Raw genomic sequence first — 18,976 nt, 5'->3', positions numbered from 1 at the left:
GACACAAAATAAGAAAACCTTCATAACATAAAATCACATCAAAAAGGCAGACTATAGAATGAGATGGACATCATTACCCTAGGTACATGTGTGACTGCACATGAGGTGTGATGCTACATTGTGTACAACCAGAGAAATGAAAAGTTGTGGTGCAATTGTGTACAATGAATCAAAATGCATTCTGTCATGTATCCCTAATTAGAATAAATAAATATTTTTTTAAAGGCAAAAAAAACCAGAATCACACAGTAGGTACTGTTTTGTATGATGCTTAACACTTGGTATTATTATTACTTTAAAATTCATCCAGGTCATTACTGTATGTATCAATAGTTCATTCCTTTCCGTAGCTGACTAGTATTCCATTGTATAAACAAACCCAGCTTATCCATCCACATTTTACTGGACATTTGGATTGTTTCCAGGTCTTAGCTATTACAAATAAAGCCACTATGAACATTCCTGTACAATTCTTTGAATGAACATATGCTTTTGCTACTCTTAAGTAAATACCTATGAATGAAATGGCTGAATCACAAAGTAGGTGCAATTTGAACTTTTCTTAGGACACTGCTAAATTTTTTCAAAATGCTACACCATTGTGTGTTCTCATAAGCAGATTATGAGAATCCTAATTGTTCTACATCTCTGCTTATAAGTGGTATGGTCAGTCTTTTTAATTTTAGAGGGCACATATTAGTATCTTATGGTGATTTTAATTTGCATTTATGTAATAACTAAGAATGCTGAACATCTTTTCATGTGCTTATCTGACATCTATAAATTGTGTTTGGTGAAAGGTCTATTCAAATCTTTCCCATTTCCTATGGGACTGTCTGTATTACTGAGTTTTTAAAGTTCTCTTTTTATTTTTTTGCTTATTTTATATATATATATATATATATATATATATATATATATATTTATTATCATCCTTTTTAAAAATAGAAATTAAAAGTTTAGGTATTCAACCTAGGTATGTGTGCTTAGACAATTTGTTAGCCCATTTGCCAAAACTATTAATGACTTATAACAATAATTGGGGCAGAGGCAGTTAGATTAGTAGAGGACTTAATTTATATATTTTTAACATTGTATAAAATGTGATGAAATTCTTTCCCTTTGGTTGAGGGAAAGTTAGGTGGGGGCGGAAAGGCACATGTACACATACATACATAAGCCTAAAATTGAACAGCAGCAACCAAAGAGGCAAGGTATGGCTTCAAGTCACACAGTTCAAAAATTCATGGTGAAAATACAAGATTCAGCTCAGAAAAGCTCCTTCACAATACTTCCAAAAGTGGTACTAAGCAGAGTGTATGAGTAGGCCGACCTAAGGTAGGTCAAGAAAAACAAAAGTCCTCAAGATTTATAATCCCATGTGCCTCTGTAGAACCTCAACAGAGGGAGACAAGACTGTTCCACAGACACTGGCATGAGCTTGAGGATTCACCCAAAGGTGAATCAACTAAGCCTCCATGAGGAAATTTAAAATAATTTAAGGAAATTAAAACCAGGACCACAGGCTGCTTTCCACCCCTTCCATCAAATTACAAGCAATGATAGGCATCATGGTGCATGTCTGTAATCACAGCAACGAGGAAACAGACAGGAGGATCACAAGTTCCTGTCCAGTCTCAGCAACTTAGCCAGACCCTGTTTCAAAAAAAAAAAAAAAAATGACCAGGGATGTAGCTCAGTATTAAAGTACTCCTGGGTTCTCAATCCCCAGTACAAAAAAATGTTACAATAAAAGAAATACAATAATCATTTCAATAAATGGTGCCAGGAAATTGGATATCCATATGAAGAAGAATGAAACTTGACCCATATCTCTCACCAATTATAAAATTCATGTCAAAATGGATTAAGACCTTAATGTAAGACCTGAAACCATGAAACTCATAGAAAAAACATAAGAGAAATGCTATGGGACACTGGAATGGGCAAATATTTTTAGGGCAAGGCAAAGGAAATATAAGCAAAAATAAACAAATAGGATTAGATCAAACTAAAAAGCTCTGTGTAGCAAAGGAAATAATAAACATAGTGAAGAGACAACTTACAGAGTAAGTGAAAATATTTGCAAACTACACATATATCAAGTGATTAATATACAGAATATATAAGAAACTCAAAGAACTCAATAAAAACTCAATAAAAATAACAATCCAATTAAAATGAGTAATGCATCCAAATAGACATTTAGGAAAAGAAGACATCCAAATGGCTAATAGGTGTGTGGAAAAATGTTCAACATTACCAATCATCAGGGAAATGCAAATTAAGACCATAATAAGATTATCATCTTACCCCAGTAAGAATAGCTATTACCAAAAAGATAGAAGACAGCAAGTGCTGGCAAGAATGTAGAGAAAGGGAAGCCTTTTATGCTGTTAGTGTGAATGTAAATTAGTGTAGCAATTAGGGAAAACAGTATGGCGGTTCCTCAAAAAATTAAAAGAACTACCTTTTGATCCAGTAATACCACCACTGGGTATATATGCAAAGAAAATGAAATCAATATGTCAAAGAGACATCTGCATGCAACACTCTTCACAACAACCAAGAAATGGAAAACAACCTGAGTACCATCAACCTATGAATGAATAAAAAAAAAAATGTGGTATATATACACAATGGAATACTATTCAGCCATAAAAACAATGAGGGACTGGGATTGTGGTTCAGTGGTAGAGTGCTCACCTAGCATGCATGAGGCACTGGGTTGATCCTCAGCACCATATAAAAAATATAAAAAATAAAGATACTGTATCCACCTAAAACTAAATTATAAATATTTAAAAAACAATGAAACTCTGCCATTTATGGATAGAACTGGAGATCATTGTGTTAAGTGAAATAATCCAAGCACAGAACTATGGCTACATGATCTTATTCACATGTACAATCTAAAAAATTGACCTCATACAAGTTGACAGTATAATGATAGTTACGAGAGGCCAGGAAGAATAGAAGGAAAGGACAGTTGGAGAGAGATTGATTAATGAATACTTAGGTATAGTTAGATGGGAAAAAAGGAACACTGGTATGCTATTATACACTCAGGTGACTATATATGATGATAATGTACTGTGTATTTTTTAAAAAAATAAAATATTTTTTAATGATTTCATCATAAAGAGGTGATGACAAAGGAGATACAGGTTTACCTGGTTTGAACATTACACAATGTGGGCATTTATCAAAACATAACATGGTACCCCATAAATGTATACTTTTATGTATCAGATGAAATTTTTTAATTTAAAAATAAAATTTTAAAAGTATGATCATAAGCTATATAATGCTATTTTAGTCAATGATGGACTGATGGTCCAATAAAGTAAGTCATATCAACAGTGACATCATAGTCATCTTATTTTGCACATGTGCACTCTCTGATGCTCATATGACCACAAAATCGTCTAATGATGCATTTGTCAGAATGTATCTCTGTCCAAGAAATTGACTATATACAGAAGGCAGTGTTCAGTTTTTATCTACCTACAGTATAGCTAAGTGTGGTTGACCAAATAAATTGTTTCAAACTGAGGTCAGAAGTTTGTCCAGAACAATTCACATAACCTGTGTCAGAGCAAACAAAAGATATAGGCAAAACTTTCCCTATTAGACACTAGTAAAATGAAATAAAGTGGACTGCAGACATGAATAGCCATAGAGTAGGGAGAAACAAAAAACTTACACAAGATATACAAAGAACCTAGGGTGGAGCAGAATATAAACCTAGAAAAACAAATAGTTTTTTTGTTGTTGTTGTGAGTACTTTACACTACAAGCAACTTACTACAAATTTGATCAAAACTACACTGAAATTCCATCTCACTCAGTCAGAATGGCAATTATCAAGAATACAAGCAAAAATAAATGTTGGTGAGTATGTGGGGAAAGAGGTTCAATTATACATTGCTGGTGGGACTGCAAATTGCTGCAACCACTCTGGAAAGCAGAATGGAATTTCCTTAGAAAACTTGGAATGTAAAAAAAAAGAAAACTGAGAATGGAACCACCATTTGACCCCATTATCCCACTCCTTGGATTATATGCTTAAAACCAGATGAATGGATGAAGAAAATGTGGTATATATAACCAATGGAATATTACTCAGCCATAAAGTACAAAATTATGGCATTTGCCAGTAAGTGGATGGAACTGGAGAATATCATGCTAAGTGAAACAAGTCCATCCCAAAAATCCAAAGGCAGAATGTTCTCTCTGATATGTGGATATACTAACCCACAAAAAGGGAGGTAAAGATTAGATGTTCATTGGACTAGACAAAGGGGAATAAAGGGAAGGGAGGGGGGATGGTAAAAGAACAGACAATAGAATCAATTAGATATATCTTTCTTATCCTCATATTTAAATACATGACAAATGTAACTCCACATCATGTACAACCACATAATGAGATGCTAATTGGAACAAGTTATACTTATTCCATGTATGTATAATATTACAAAATATACTCTACTGGCATGTAAAAAATAACAATAAATGGTAAAAAAAATAAAAGAGAAAAAATTTGGAGAGTCCAATTAAAAAAACAATTGCCAAGAAAAAAAGAATACAGATTTGATAAAAACCAAGAGCTCAAATACAATATGATAAAAAAAGAAAATAAGAGAAAAAAGAAGACTGAAAGCAAAGTAAAAATATTGAAACCTAAAAAAAACAATTCATTCAAATCATTAAAATTAAAAACAGCAAAAGATAAGAAAAAAGGATAAGGAAATGAGACAAGGATAAGGACAGGAGAAAGAAAGAAAATGGTGAAAAAAGTGATAGCATGAAGGATCAGGTTTGGTTAATCATGGTTATCATCATACAGTAAAAAACTAAAAAGCAGTGGTACAGAAACAGAGGATAAGGAAATCCAATACCCCTGAGGTGGTGAACTTAACTTATAAAAATTCCCACAATGAAGAAAGAATTCATCAAGGATATACCACAAATCAGAAAAAATGATACAGTAAATCCAATCACATGCACACACATACACCCACATGCATACTTGTGCACATGTGAACACATACATACAAAGTTGCCTACAAGGAAGGAAATCAAATTGTGTTAGTATTAGACTTCTTCACAGTTATATTCAATAGCAGAAGGTAACTTAGCAATGTCTAAAATATTATGAGGGAAAGAAAATGTGACCCAAGAATATAATACTTAGCTAAGATATCGTTCAAATATAAAGACATTTGGCAAATGCTCTTAACACAAAAGAATGCAATAAATACTGCAAGTCCTTGTTGAAGGAACTTCTCAAAGATGAAATCCAAACAATCAAGAAATAAAGAATGCAGAAATAGATACACCATGGTACAATTGTCAGCATATAATCCTTTTAAAATTAAAACTAAACAAACTACTTTAAAAAGCTAAGATTTATGATTGTATAACAATTTAAATGTTATAAACCTTGATAAAATCTAAATGACTTGAGTGGCAAATAGGAATAGGGCAAAAGAATTGAAAGGAAACATAAGAAATCTAATCTCTTCCTCTTTCAGAGCAGAGAATCAAATGATAATGTTTAATATTGAAACAGGAACTTTCAAAAATGATTAACTAACTGCTAACGAAAGATTAGCAATTCTTCCATTTTATTTTAGTGTGTTATTCTGTTAAATTCAAACAAAATTAAATGAAATGATTTTGGAGCTGTGGATGTAGCTCAGTGGTAGAGGACTTGCCTGGCATGTGTGAAATCCTGGGTTTTTTCCCCTGCACTGAAAAAAACGGAATGACTTTAATTTATTATATGATGACCCAATATTATGAAGTTTCTTCAGTCTATCCATCCAGTCATCTCTCTATAGATAAAAGATATATTAAATAATTTTCACATAATATATAATGTGAAAACTGGGGTAGCAAGGATCTCAGTTATTTGTGGCTTTCTTCTTTCTCATTTCCTGTACTGTTTAATTTTTTAATTGATTTTTAAAAAATAAATGACAGTGAAATGCATTACAATTCTTATTGCACATATACAGCACATTTTTTCATATCTCTGTTTGTATATAAAGTAAATTGACACCAATTCATGTCTTCATACATGTACTTTGGATAATGATGTCCATCACATTCCACCATCCTTGCTAAACCCCTGCCCCCTCCCTTCCCCTCCCACCCTCTTAATGAATAAATATATGAAAAAATGTTCATCATCTCTAGCAATTAGAGAAATGCAAATCAAAACTACTCTAAGATATCATCTCACTCCAGTCAGAATGGCAGCTATTATGCAGACAAACAACAATAAGTGTTGGTGAGGATGTGGGGGGAAAGGTACACTCATACACTGCTGGTGGGACTACTGTTTAATTTTTTAAAATAATGATTATGTGTTATTTTAATTTGCCTTCAGCTTGTTCTTATGAAGTAAATATGCCCAAATATTACTATTTACATGTTACTGTTTACATGAGTTTTAGAATTAGGATTGATTTTTCCCTTTTTACCCTTTTCTGTGTATTCCAAATATTCTTGTAATGAACATCTATGAGATAGAAGAATTTTTAAAAAGTAATAAAAGAATTAAAGGAATGTTGTAGCATTTCCTTAAATAACTAGTTGGTTCTCACCTGGGTTCCTGCTGTTGCTCCTGAATAATCTTTCTTCCTGGCCAGATATCACCCATCTGTGTCTGATGAAGGAGGGAATGTCCCACTGTCTCTCTTTTATTTGCTTAAAGACAAACAAAAGCATATAGGGGTGGTGTTGATGAGTGTAGGAAAGGGAAACAATGCTCACAGCATCTCCTACAAAATCATAACACTTGCAGAAGGGATAGAGGTACAATCTTTTATATTCCCACAAACCAGCTAAGCCCATGGAGTTAAGACTCCACCATTCAGAACACACTAGGATCTATGGCTAAGGGTAAGTCCTACAGGGAACCATCCCTAGAAAAGCCCAGTACCTGCAGGTTTACGCCGCAGTGACATCCTGATTATCTCACTGCCTGTGCGGTAAGCAAAGCGGTTCACTTTCTGGTCATAAAACCAGTCTCCAGTTGCTTTCTTCAGCTCTCTGGGAAGGAATGAAAGAAAATGACCAATGTGCCAGGTATGGTTATGAATGCCTGTAATCCAGGTTACATGGCAGGCTGAGGAAGGATTACAAGATCAAGGCCAATCTGGGCAAGTTAGCAATACCTTATCTCAAAATAAAATCTAAAAAAGGCTGAAGATGTAGCTCAGTGGTAGAGCAATTGCCTAGCATGTGCAAGGCCCTGCGTTCAATCCCCAGCATCAGGGGGGAAATGCAGAATGGCTCCTGTCATTCAACTAACAAAGACTGAGGAAAGGAATAGTCAGGACTCTTCTCTTACTCAGCCATAGGTTAACACTCACATTTCTTTGGCGCACACCTTGCACCTCCAGGTACCATTGCTTTCCTGGATGCGGCAGTCCCGACACACCAGGTGATTACAACCCCAACAAGTGTTGGTCTTGGGAGTCAAACGGCCCAGACTCTCTTGGCACCGGGCACAGGTCCGATCACTGTAGTGTTGGCTACCCCTCTTGGCCCCTTTCCTTTTGATTTCCAGTAGTTCATTCTTCAGTCGCCTGCCAAGCCCCAAAAGACAAGCACAAGTGGATTCAGGATCTGTGTAGGTCAGATGGAGAAGAGTTGAGGGGCAAAGACACACTATTTGATTCTGTGAAAGCAACAAACTCAGAGCCCAACTTGACCCAACAAAGAATTGTAAATGTCATGCATACAATTTCCTCTGAAAGTCAAATGAGAAGCAAAAAGAAAAGCCTAGATATCACTGGTCAATGGAATGGGACCTTTTACTATTTCTGGGACTCTTACCTAATCCTTTTCTCATCTGCTTTCCGAAGCTCCTCATCTCGCTGTAGAACATTAAGGATCAAATCCCTTTCCACCTCAGACAGAAAAGAGAGGTCTAGTATCTCTGACATGATGTATTCTACTTTCTCTTCTACTCCTCTTTCTTCAAAGCAACCGAACAAGGAGAACTTCCAGCGTTGCCTGAAATGAAAGAACAACCCATTTCACACAGATGATTTATTCCAGAATAGGCCCACAGCTCTTTAGAGCATTTCAGTAGGCTACTTTCCTCTTGAACTAGGCTAAAGAGACAAAACAAAAGCATCTAACCTATTTACCATTCCTCTTCCAACTTGAGTCATGCCCTAAAAATGAAGATTTTTTGATTTTTCAAGGAGTTATCCATAACTGTGGGAAATGATTGGATCTTTTAGCATAAGCATTAGAGTCTAGAAAGAGCATAGAACAGTCAAACTCTCAATCTACCAAGTGGATCCTCAATCATTCAATTTTCATTACTTTAAATGTTCTCAAGTAACCCAAATAAATAGGCAGCTGGTCTCTGTAGTGTAGGGAAAAATAACATGATGACTCCTGCCAGTTTAGTCCAATTTCTCCATTCCTGACCAGCTTCTACATTCCTGTATTTAGTCAGTATAGGGCTATGCTTCAAAAAATTACACTACCTCTACCTCCCAAAGTTCTTCTTGTACTATCACTACAACTGAAGAATATCTTCCACCATTTCATGAAGATTTGTTGAGCACCACTCTTTCAGGAATTATGCAGAGTGCTGGAGATATAGATATGAATAAGACTCAGTTCTTGCCTTTAGGAAGTTTGCAGAGTAATGGGGGAGACAGACACACTGGAGGACAGTAAAATATATCAAGTGCTTTCAGGGGTATTATAAATTAAGTACATGGGAATTCAGAGAAGTAAGTAAGTAATTCTATCTTACATAGAGAAGGGGAGAGAGATTTATATAGATGGGAGGGTTTTACATAAGATTTGGATTTTGCATTATCAAACAGAGAACATATTTGTTCGTGGAGGAAAAATGGTAAGAAAGTTAAATTTGGACCAAATCATAGTTTAAATACTCTTCAAAATGAAGAATTTAAAAATGTATTGTACCAATAATTTGAATCCAACAAACATCTTTGGTTTTGCTTTTTGATGTTAGAAATGATATGATTTAATTCATTTTACAAAGATCGCTATTTATAGTATGAGAGATTTATTCAAAGAATTAATTGAAGGGCATTTGATAGCACCCAGCACATTCTAAAATAGGCAATAATAAGAATCTACATAATAAAAATAGTCACATAAATATTATGGAAAGGCCTATTTATATAAGAGTGTTATTGCTACATTTTAAAAAATTTTTAGTTATATATGATGGTAGAATGCATTTATGTACTTTGATATATCATATATAAATGGGGTATATTTTCTCATTTTTCTAATTATACATGTTTAGAATAACATCACTCATGCAGTCATATATGTACATAAGGAAATAATGCCTATTTCATTCTACTATCCTTTGTATCCCCATGTCCCTTCCCCTCCCTTCACTCCCCTCTACATAATCTAAAGTAATTCTGTTCTTCTCTAGTGCCCCCCTTATTTTGAATTAGCATCTGCATATCAGATGCAACCTTTGGTTTTGGGGGATTGGCTTACTTAGCATGATATTCTGCAACTCCAGCCATTTACGAGCAAATGTCATAATTTTATTCTTCTTTAAAGCTGAGTAATACATTATTTTAAGAATAAAAAAAGTTCTTTTTTAATATTTATTTTTTAGGTGTAGTTGAACATAATGCCTTTATTTTACTTACTTATTTTTATGTGGCACTGAGGATCGAATCCAGGGCCTTGCATGTGCTAGGCAAGCACTCTACTGCTAAGCTACTCCCCAGCCCCATGAACAAAAAAGTTCTTAAACAAAGAAATCATTAAACAAAATAATGCTTCCATATAATAGAATACTATGCGGCCATTCAAAAAAATGTGGTAGATAGGTACATACATGGAAAATATGTCCATGAGTGACAAGAAGTAACTTTAGGATAATAAAGAATTATCTCTTTTATAAAGTATCTAAACATTTGTATATTCAAAGAATAAGATCTAGAATAAAAAACATAATCATTAGTTTTTCTTGGGGAGATTTGAGAGGGGACCATTTTATTTTATTTTTTATTATTAGTTGTTCAAAACATTACATAGTTCTTGACATATCATATTTCATACATTTGATTCAAGTGGGTTATGAACTCTCATTTTTACCCCATATACAGATTGCAGAATCACATCGGTTACACATCCACATTTTTACATATTGCCATACTAGTGTCTGTTGTATTCTGCTGCCTTTCCTATCCTCTACTATCCCCCCTCCCCCCTCCTCTCCCCTCTTCTCTCTCTACTCCCTCTACTGTAATTCATTTCTCCCCCTTATATTTTCCCCCCTTTCCCCTTACTTCCGCTTGTATGTAATTTTGTATACCCCTGAGGGTCTCCTTCCATTTACATGCAATTTCCCTTCTCTCTCCCTTTCCCTCCCACCTCTCATCCCTGTTTAATGTTAATCTTCTTCTCATGCTCTTCCTCCCCGCTCTGTTCTTAGTTGCTCTCCTTATATCAAAGAAGACATTTGGCATTAAGTTTTCTTTTAACCATATTGTTTGTGCTGCATACAGGATATCCAGGAATTAAGCCCAAGTTGTAGTTGGAGGTACCTGGGCCTCAGGAGGAAAAACTGTTCTGAAAATAAAGATTTCGTAATCATGGCAGACAACGAGTCCAGCGTAGACAGACTAGGAAAGAAAATAAGAATCATGCTTATCTCCTCTGCTCTCCCCTGAAGATAGAAAATAAGCCCCTTTCACTTTATTGTTATTTTTTACTAATTGCTTAAAAACAACAGAAAGTATAAACAACATAGAAAAGTTATACAGGTTCCTGAACCCTCAATATTCTCTCGAATTGTCAATTTTGCAGTTTTTATTGAATGATAAGTATGAAAACTTCTTTCAAAGACCCTTTCTAACATACTTCTTGAGGATTAATTCTTAGTTCTATACCCCAGGGGAATATATACACTCCAAGTAAATATTTTTGAATATTCTCTTATACATTGGCCTAATACAATATCTGATAATTTTTCATGTAACACCAATATTTTGATCACCATCACTGTCATCGCCACCCCAATAGTTCCATTTATTCAGAATTTACTAGATTCCAAACAAATGGTTTGCATATGTACTAATTTAATTCTCTCCCAAGAGTAAGTGACTACTATTATCCCCACTGTATAGATGAAGATTCAGGGGACATGAAGTTAACTTGCCTAAGAATAAAGTGAACTTGCTGGGATTCAAGCCCAGGTAATCTGATTCTAGAGCTGGTATTCTACTGGCTCTATCCAGGCAGAATAAAGGTGAAAGCAATTATAAAATATTGAAGGGAATAATCAAATCATGTGGAAATAAATTCTCATATGTATAATTATGGCTGAAGCACTGGCCAAAATTCAGTGGTTCACAGATAAAATAGGTAATATCAGTTGCCATACAACTACAGATCAAAGATAGCATAGGCACAGTGGAAATAAGAATAATACCAGATTTATTAGAAAACTGTACTTGTGGAAAGGCAGCAGAGTTCTGTGATGAGAAAGCCACACAGCGTAATGAGACCAAGTAATATCAAAAACTAAGGAAATAGGAATATCTTTGAGGAAATGAAGATAGTACCATAAATAAATAGAACTATTAGCACCATATATCTTTCCTTTATTTTTCATTTACAGACCTGAATAACCAGAACTGCCTCTCTCTGAAATTTTAAACTCAAGAATCCCCACTTTCCAACTGTATTATTCAGCTTTCTGTTACTATGACTAATACCTGAAAAAAAAAAAACTTAGAAGAGGAAAAGTCAACTTTGGCTCACAGTTTCATAGATCTCAGTCCAGAGTTGGCCAACTCCATTACTCTAGGCCTGAGGTGAGGCAGAATATCATAGTAGAAGAGTATGGTGAAGAAAAGCTCATTGTGGCAGCCAGGAAATAGAAAAAGATTGAGAGAAAGGAGCCAAGGACAATATTTAGTCCTCAAAGGCATGACCTCAGTGACCTACTTCCTCCAACCATGCCCCCACCTGCCTACAGTTTCTACACATCCCAGTAGTCCAATTACTCATCCATCAAATGGATTAATCCACTGATGATGTTATAGCTCTCATGATCCAACCATTTCCCAAAAGCCCTACCTCTGGACATTGCTACATTGCCTTCAGCACATGAGGTTTTGGTGGACATTCCAAATCCAATCATAACACCAACTACAGTTCATAACCACTATACCCATTCTTCAACCTTATCAAGACCAAAGTCTCTTTAGCCCTAATTTTCTTTTAGTCTTCTTGCCTCTTGTTAATATCTTCTTTTCCTACACATTCTGGATTTAGACAGCTCAACTTCTGACTATCTCTCACCAGTATATTCCATATCCATGTAATTTTGCTATAGGTTAGATTTGGATTGTCCCCTGAAGACCCATATGTTAAATGCTTGGTCCCCAGTCTGGTGCTAATGGAAGGTAATGGAGCCTTTAAGAGGTGAGCCCTAGTGGGAGGGCTTAGGTAATTGGGGGCAATCCCTCAAGAGGGACTGTGAGAACCTGGTTTCTTTCTCTTTCTTTTGTGCACTCAACTATGAGGTAAATGGACTTTCTCAGCCACAGAAGCAGAGATGTGCTATACCACCACAGACCCAAAGCAAAGGGGTCAACTGATCATGGTCTGAAATCTCTAAAACTGTGAAACTAAACAAATATTTCCTCTTTATAAGTTATCTCAAGTATTTTATTACAGTAAAGGAATGCTGACTACCACAAATGTTCATCCTTCTACCACAACTGCCCCTAAAAATCCCAAATCAATATCAATGCCTGCACAGTTTACTACCATAACCACATGCTACGCAATTCCTTATCTAAAGTCTCAGCTTTATTTTTTTTTTGTAGTCACCCACAAATCCTGTTCCTTGTACTTGTTCAGTTTGCTTACCTAGTCCCTTTGGGTTTTATTTTAAGCCTTTGTTTATTTTACATTCCCACTTTCTTTCCCTCTAGACCTATTAGTCATCCTTGTCTTACACTTGTAAAAAAATTTTTTAAGTCCATCAACCATGAATTCTATTAGCTCTCTGCTTTCTCTTCCCCTATCACTTGCCATTCTGACTCCTTTCAGAAGCTATATCATACCCCCACCCTACATTCAACCACAGATAGCTTCTGTTTCCAACACTGACCCTGTTTCAAGTCAGCTAAATTGAAATGGGTTCTTGCAGAATTGGTAATGGAGAGAAGAAAACAGAATAGGAAGAAAAATTAAAAGAGGAAAAAAGAAAACATAGGGGGTAAAAGACAAACAGAATAACAAAAGGTAAGATGGTTAAAACAAGTTCAAATATATTGATAAATATAAAACACATATGAGCAAAACTTATCCTTTAAATACAGAGAAAACAGACTCAATAAAGGAAAAAATATAGCAATGTGTTATATATAAGGGGGATATCTAGAATATAAATTCAGGGAAAGATTGAAAGCAAAAAAAAAATGGAAAAATATGTACTAAGTAAATGCTATACAAAAAAAGGTTTAGGTAGCCATATTAATATCTAAATGGAAAAATTCAAGACAATAAAGAATAAAGGAGAGGGAAGATGACAAACATACAGATAATAAGCCTATATGCAGTAATAAAACATCTTTAAATACATAAAGGAATATTAAGTACAACTACAGAGAAATTTAAAACTTGACCATCAAACTGGTAGGTTAGCATACCTCTAAATCATTATTTCAGTTATTAACATTATAAATAGAAAATTATTAAATATATAAGCAAGTTGAACAACAATATGAGCTTGATTTAATGGACATGTGAAAAATTCTATATCCAACTGGAAAATTACACTCTTTCAAGCACATATGGAATATTTACCCCACGAATTAACCATGTATTAGGCTGTGATTCAGGTCTCAATAAATCTTTTTTAGATCATTTTCACACAGACCATGATCTTTGACTTGAAGGAAATTAAATAAGAAATTAATAAAAGAATTTTTAATCTCAACACTTTTCAGAACTTTATGAAGGTACTTCTAAATAACTTGTAGGTCAAAGCACAAACCACAATGAGACTTAATCTTTCATTAAATCTTAGAAAAGAAACTTGCCTTTTGCCTCACCCCCTCCCCCACCATTCCCTATACTATGGGATAAAATATCCTCTAGAAATTAAAAAAGGGAATTGCGGGATTAAAAATAATGATTTCATGTACAATGAATTAATTGATATCATTTTGTGATACATGGTGCCTCACATTTTGAAAACTCAAACTCAGAAAAATAATGTAGGTGCAAATATAGTTATATACAATAAAAAAGACAGATGCGAAGTTGGAGGAGCTATGACCATAAAGATACTACGAATTTACAGATACAAGGGTTTAATAGAGAAACCAAAGCTCAAGAAAACTTAAGGCCCTTTATTTCCATTCAGTCACAGGTGTGTAGTCAAAAGGGCAAGGATTACCTACAGGGAAGACCACAGCTCAGATAACACGAGTGTCAGAACCTAAGTTTGATGGTCAATTTGTTTCATGTTAGTCCTGCAGTGTCAGGATTCAGATGAGTCAAGGCTCAGATGAAATATTTTAATATAATATCCTTATGGGACCCATGCTACCCACCAACAAATATTTTAGAAAAGGTGGCTTGTTTAGTTAGCAATTTTGTACAATTTTTACTAAAAATCAGGTTGTTTTTTTTAATGAAAATACTTTAAAAAGCAAGGGGCAAACTAAACTTTACCATCAAAATTAGAGGTTAACATATCTCTCTCATCTACTGATAGTACAAGCAGATAAAATTTACTAAATATATAAACAAGTTGAACAACACATTTGATTTAATAGATTTATGTACAATTCTACATATCCAACCTATATCCTAATCTTATAGACTAAGAATAATGAATAAACATTGAAACTAACATTCACACAACTGGTTTTCAAGAAGGGGAAGAACAAGTTATCTCAAAGTATTTGAGATTCTAAAGACCAGTTTTAAAAATGAAAAGGGAGCATGTAATAATGAAAATAGTGGTATAAAACAGACTTGAGATCAAATCCTAGCTCTCATATTTATCATCTATATGACCTTGGGAAAGAACTTACAATTTTTAAAAAGTTTCCAAAAGTATAGAATTCCATATAAGAATAGTACATATATTAAAAATCATTGTTGGTTTTCCAAAATTGAAAATTTATGTGAATTAGGAAAACATCAAGTAATAACTCTGCATGGGGCAGCAAATATACAACACATTTTGCTGTGTTAAATTTGTTGTGAACACTAATCCCCCTACTTTCCCAAACATGAAGGCTATATATAAATATAAAGATGATAATATTTGAGTTCAAAATAAATTTTCCACCAGAAGTGATCTTCTTGAAGGCAAGACCTATATCTAGACCTCATATCTCCACGGGCTTGGCATAGGTGCCTGATATACCATATGAGCTGAATAAATATTTAGTGAATATTTTTCAATCAGAAATCTATTTGTGCATATGTGTTTAAACTTAAACCTACAGAAGCTGAAGAATTTTTTTTTGTGTTTTCCTGAGACAGTATGTGTGTTTTGGTTAAAAGCTTGGACTATAGAGCAAAACTGTCTGAATTTGAATCCCAACTTCATCACTTACTAGCTATGTAACCTTGAGAAATTTACTAATCTCTCAGTGACTCAATTTCTTCATTAGTTAAAAAAAGATAACTGTACCTACTCTTTTGGGCTTGTATTATACAGTTTAAAGGAGTTTTTAAAATATGTAAAATGCTAAAAAATGCAAAAGCAGAGAATGCTCAGTGTTAGTTTTTTTTCTTTTGAGGAGCTGGGGATCAAACCCAGGTCCATGTTCAAGCTATGCAGGTGCTCTTCCACTGAGTTACATCTTCAGCCCATATTTTGTCAGTTTATATATGTGTAGTCATGTTTTCAGGCTTAACTAGTAGGTCTTAGAAAATGACATTCATTTCCTTTTAGATAATACAGATGAACTTTGAATTAAACTGTATCTAGACATCATTTAAGTTTCAGGCTTTTTTTTTTTAGATTCACTGTGGTCTATTCATATATGTATGTAGGAAAGTTATGTCAGATTTCAGGCCTTTTTTAAGTGAGTAATTATGCTGAAAACCTTATAAGTGAAAGAATAATTTCTGACAAATTAACTCATGTTCATGGTCTAAAAAGTTGAACTGGCATTAAATTATTCCTCTATATGTACAAACTGTAATTATATGGTGGTTTTGTATAAAACTATAATGTATTATCACTCATATTCTACCAAAGTGATATGATAAAAGTATTCTGCCATTTGGAATAAGGATAACAAATGATTTTGGCAATATTTATACCTCACTGAGCATGAAAAGTGAACCAGAGTCTTTCAAAGAACCAGAGTCTTAACCAAGAAGCCTTAAACTGAACTGCTCTTGTTAAGTGATAATATATATTACACAGAAACTGATTAGGGATTTATCTATATTCCTGTATGCCACATTCTGTATACATTTGAACATAGTTATTTAGAACTGATTTAGCTATGTCAAAGAAGAAATGTAATGATGTCTACACTTTTGAAAGATGATAATTGAAATTGGGCTACATATTATAATTGGTCACAATAATTGCAGATTACAAAATGTCATTTGACTTTTGTGCAGGATGAAAGAACAAAGGATGAATTTCTACCCTGCCTTAAACAGCAACAAATAGACAAAATACATAAAGTAATGGTTTCCAGACATTGAACATCAGTCAATACAGGACTATGATCTCTGAGAGATGGGAAACAAATGCGTTGAACCTTTTGATTTTCCCAATTTACTGTCTCAAGAGAGTTTTCAGGCCATGGTACAAGAAGGAAGAAGCCTGGGAGAGTTTGGTGAGCTCTCCAAGTTGAGAAAACAGCACTGAGAGTCTGAGAGAATCCAAATAGCTAGAATTCATAACATACAGCATTGATAGTACTGCATAGAGAAAGGTATTTAGAGACCTACACCTAGTCTCCCTGACATATTCAGCAAAGAACTGATAAGTGCATGGAATATCTGTGAGGAAACTACTCCAGGAAAAGAATCACCTAAAAGAATTCAAAAGTACAATACCTGTTGCTCGCACAGGGACAGGAATAGTGCCTATTCTCATCAAACTGGAAAACCTTATGATTTACAGCATACTGGCTAGAGTACTAAGGGTCTCAGTAGTGAGAAATAATTAGTCCTAGACCAGTGCACTGCTCTGGTCCTGCCTACCAAATCTAAACAGAAAAACCTGAAAGGATCAATCTGTTTCCAAGCAACTAAGTACATCCCAGAATAGAACTCAAAAATATCTACAGTAATATCAAAATAGGTAGAACCCAACAAGTTAAAATTCTCGATATCTGGTACCAAATAAAAATTACCAGGCACACAGAAAAGGAGAAAAACAGAATCTATAATGAGAAGGAAAATCAATTAAGATGAATAACCGACATAAATGTTAGAATTAACCAAGTCATTAAAGCAGGCAGTTATTATAACCACATTGTATATGTTCAAAAAGTTGAGGAGAGACACGGAAAAGATTTTTTTTTAAAAAAAGACTTAAACCTAGAGATAAAAACTACAACATCTCAGATAAAAAATGCACTGGTTACAATTAACAACAGATTAAATATTTTGGTGAACTTGCAGACACAGAAACTATCCAAAATGAAACACAGAAATAAAAATTTTTTTAAAATTAACAGAATTAATGAGCTGTGGGATAACTTCAAGCTGCCTAATGTACATGCAATTGGAGTCATCGAAGGAAGTGGAGGCACTGAAAAAATACTTAAAGAAATAATGACCTAAATTTGATGAACACTATAAATTGTCAGATCCCAGAAGCTCAATGAACTTCAAGCACAAGAAACATAAAGAAAACCACTTCATATGGTCAAACTGTTTAATACCAGAAATAACAAGAAAAATCTTAAAAGCACTCTGGGTAGGGGAAGGAGGACACTTTACATAAAGATGCACAAAGATAATGATGAAAGCAAATCTATCACTGGAAACAATTTAAGTGTGACAACAATGGAAGGGCACCTCTAAGATATAAAAGGGAAAAAATTTCATCAATCTAAAATTCTACACCCAACAAAATATTATTCAACAACAGAGGGAAATAAAGGTTTTTCATACATGCTAAAGTTGAAAGAATTAATCATCATCAGACTTGCTCTATAAAAAATGTTAAAGGAAGCCCTTCAGGCAGAAGGAAAATAATACAAAAAGGAATGAAGAATACATGTAATGGCAATTATGTGAGTATAAATACTTGTATTATTTAATTTTATTTTAAAAATATAATTGAGGGCCTGGGGTTGTGGCTCAGTGGTACAGCACTCATCTAGCATGTGTGAGACCCTGGGTTCAATCCTCAGCACCACATAAAAATAAATAAATAAAATAAAGGTATTGTGTCCATCTACAACTAAAAAATATCTTTATATATATATATATATATATATATATATATATATATATATATATATATATATAATTGATTGTTTAGAGGAAAACTAATAATGTATCATGAGGTTCAAAACATATGTAGAGGGGCTGGGGTTGTGGCTCAGTGGTAGAGCACTCGCTTGGCACATGTGGAGCCCTGGGTTTGATCCTCAGCACCACAAAAAAAATAAATAAACAAAATAAAGTTATTGTATCCAACTACAACTAAAAACTAAATATTAAAAAAAACAAATGTAGAACAAAATTCGAATTCACATAACCTGATTTCAAGACTTATTATTAATCTAAAGTAATCAAGCAAGTGTGATATTGACATGAAGATAGACAAATAGATCAGTGGAACAGAATAGAGAGTACAAAATCAATTGCTATGTTTAGAGTCATTTGTTTTTCCTTATAAAGCTACAAGACAGTTCAGTGGAAAAATGATAGTCTTTTCAACAAGTAGTACTAGAAAAACTGGATAGCCATATTTCAA

At 34.1% G+C, this 18,976-nt stretch overlaps 1 protein-coding gene across 2 annotated transcripts in view; it reads right to left on the bottom strand.

Annotated features, from left to right (window-relative positions):
* The window catches only part of Sytl4 (synaptotagmin like 4), a 59,089-nt gene that overhangs the window by 22,243 nt on the left and 17,870 nt on the right, over positions 1 to 18,976 (bottom strand). For both annotated transcript variants that reach the window (XM_077107296.1, XM_077107297.1), the window contains exons 2-5: positions 7,855 to 8,034; positions 7,389 to 7,604; positions 6,956 to 7,065; positions 6,618 to 6,720 (exon numbers count right to left, since the gene is read on the bottom strand). In XM_077107296.1, the coding sequence (XP_076963411.1) occupies positions 6,618 to 6,720; positions 6,956 to 7,065; positions 7,389 to 7,604; positions 7,855 to 7,964 (539 nt within the window). In that variant the 5' untranslated portion in view covers positions 7,965 to 8,034. The remainder of the gene's footprint in view (positions 1 to 6,617; positions 6,721 to 6,955; positions 7,066 to 7,388; positions 7,605 to 7,854; positions 8,035 to 18,976) is intronic.

Source organism: Callospermophilus lateralis, chromosome X (assembly GCF_048772815.1).
Source record: "Callospermophilus lateralis isolate mCalLat2 chromosome X, mCalLat2.hap1, whole genome shotgun sequence".
Lineage (NCBI taxonomy): Eukaryota > Metazoa > Chordata > Mammalia > Rodentia > Sciuridae > Callospermophilus > Callospermophilus lateralis.
This window is presented reverse-complemented; position numbering and strand designations above follow the sequence as displayed.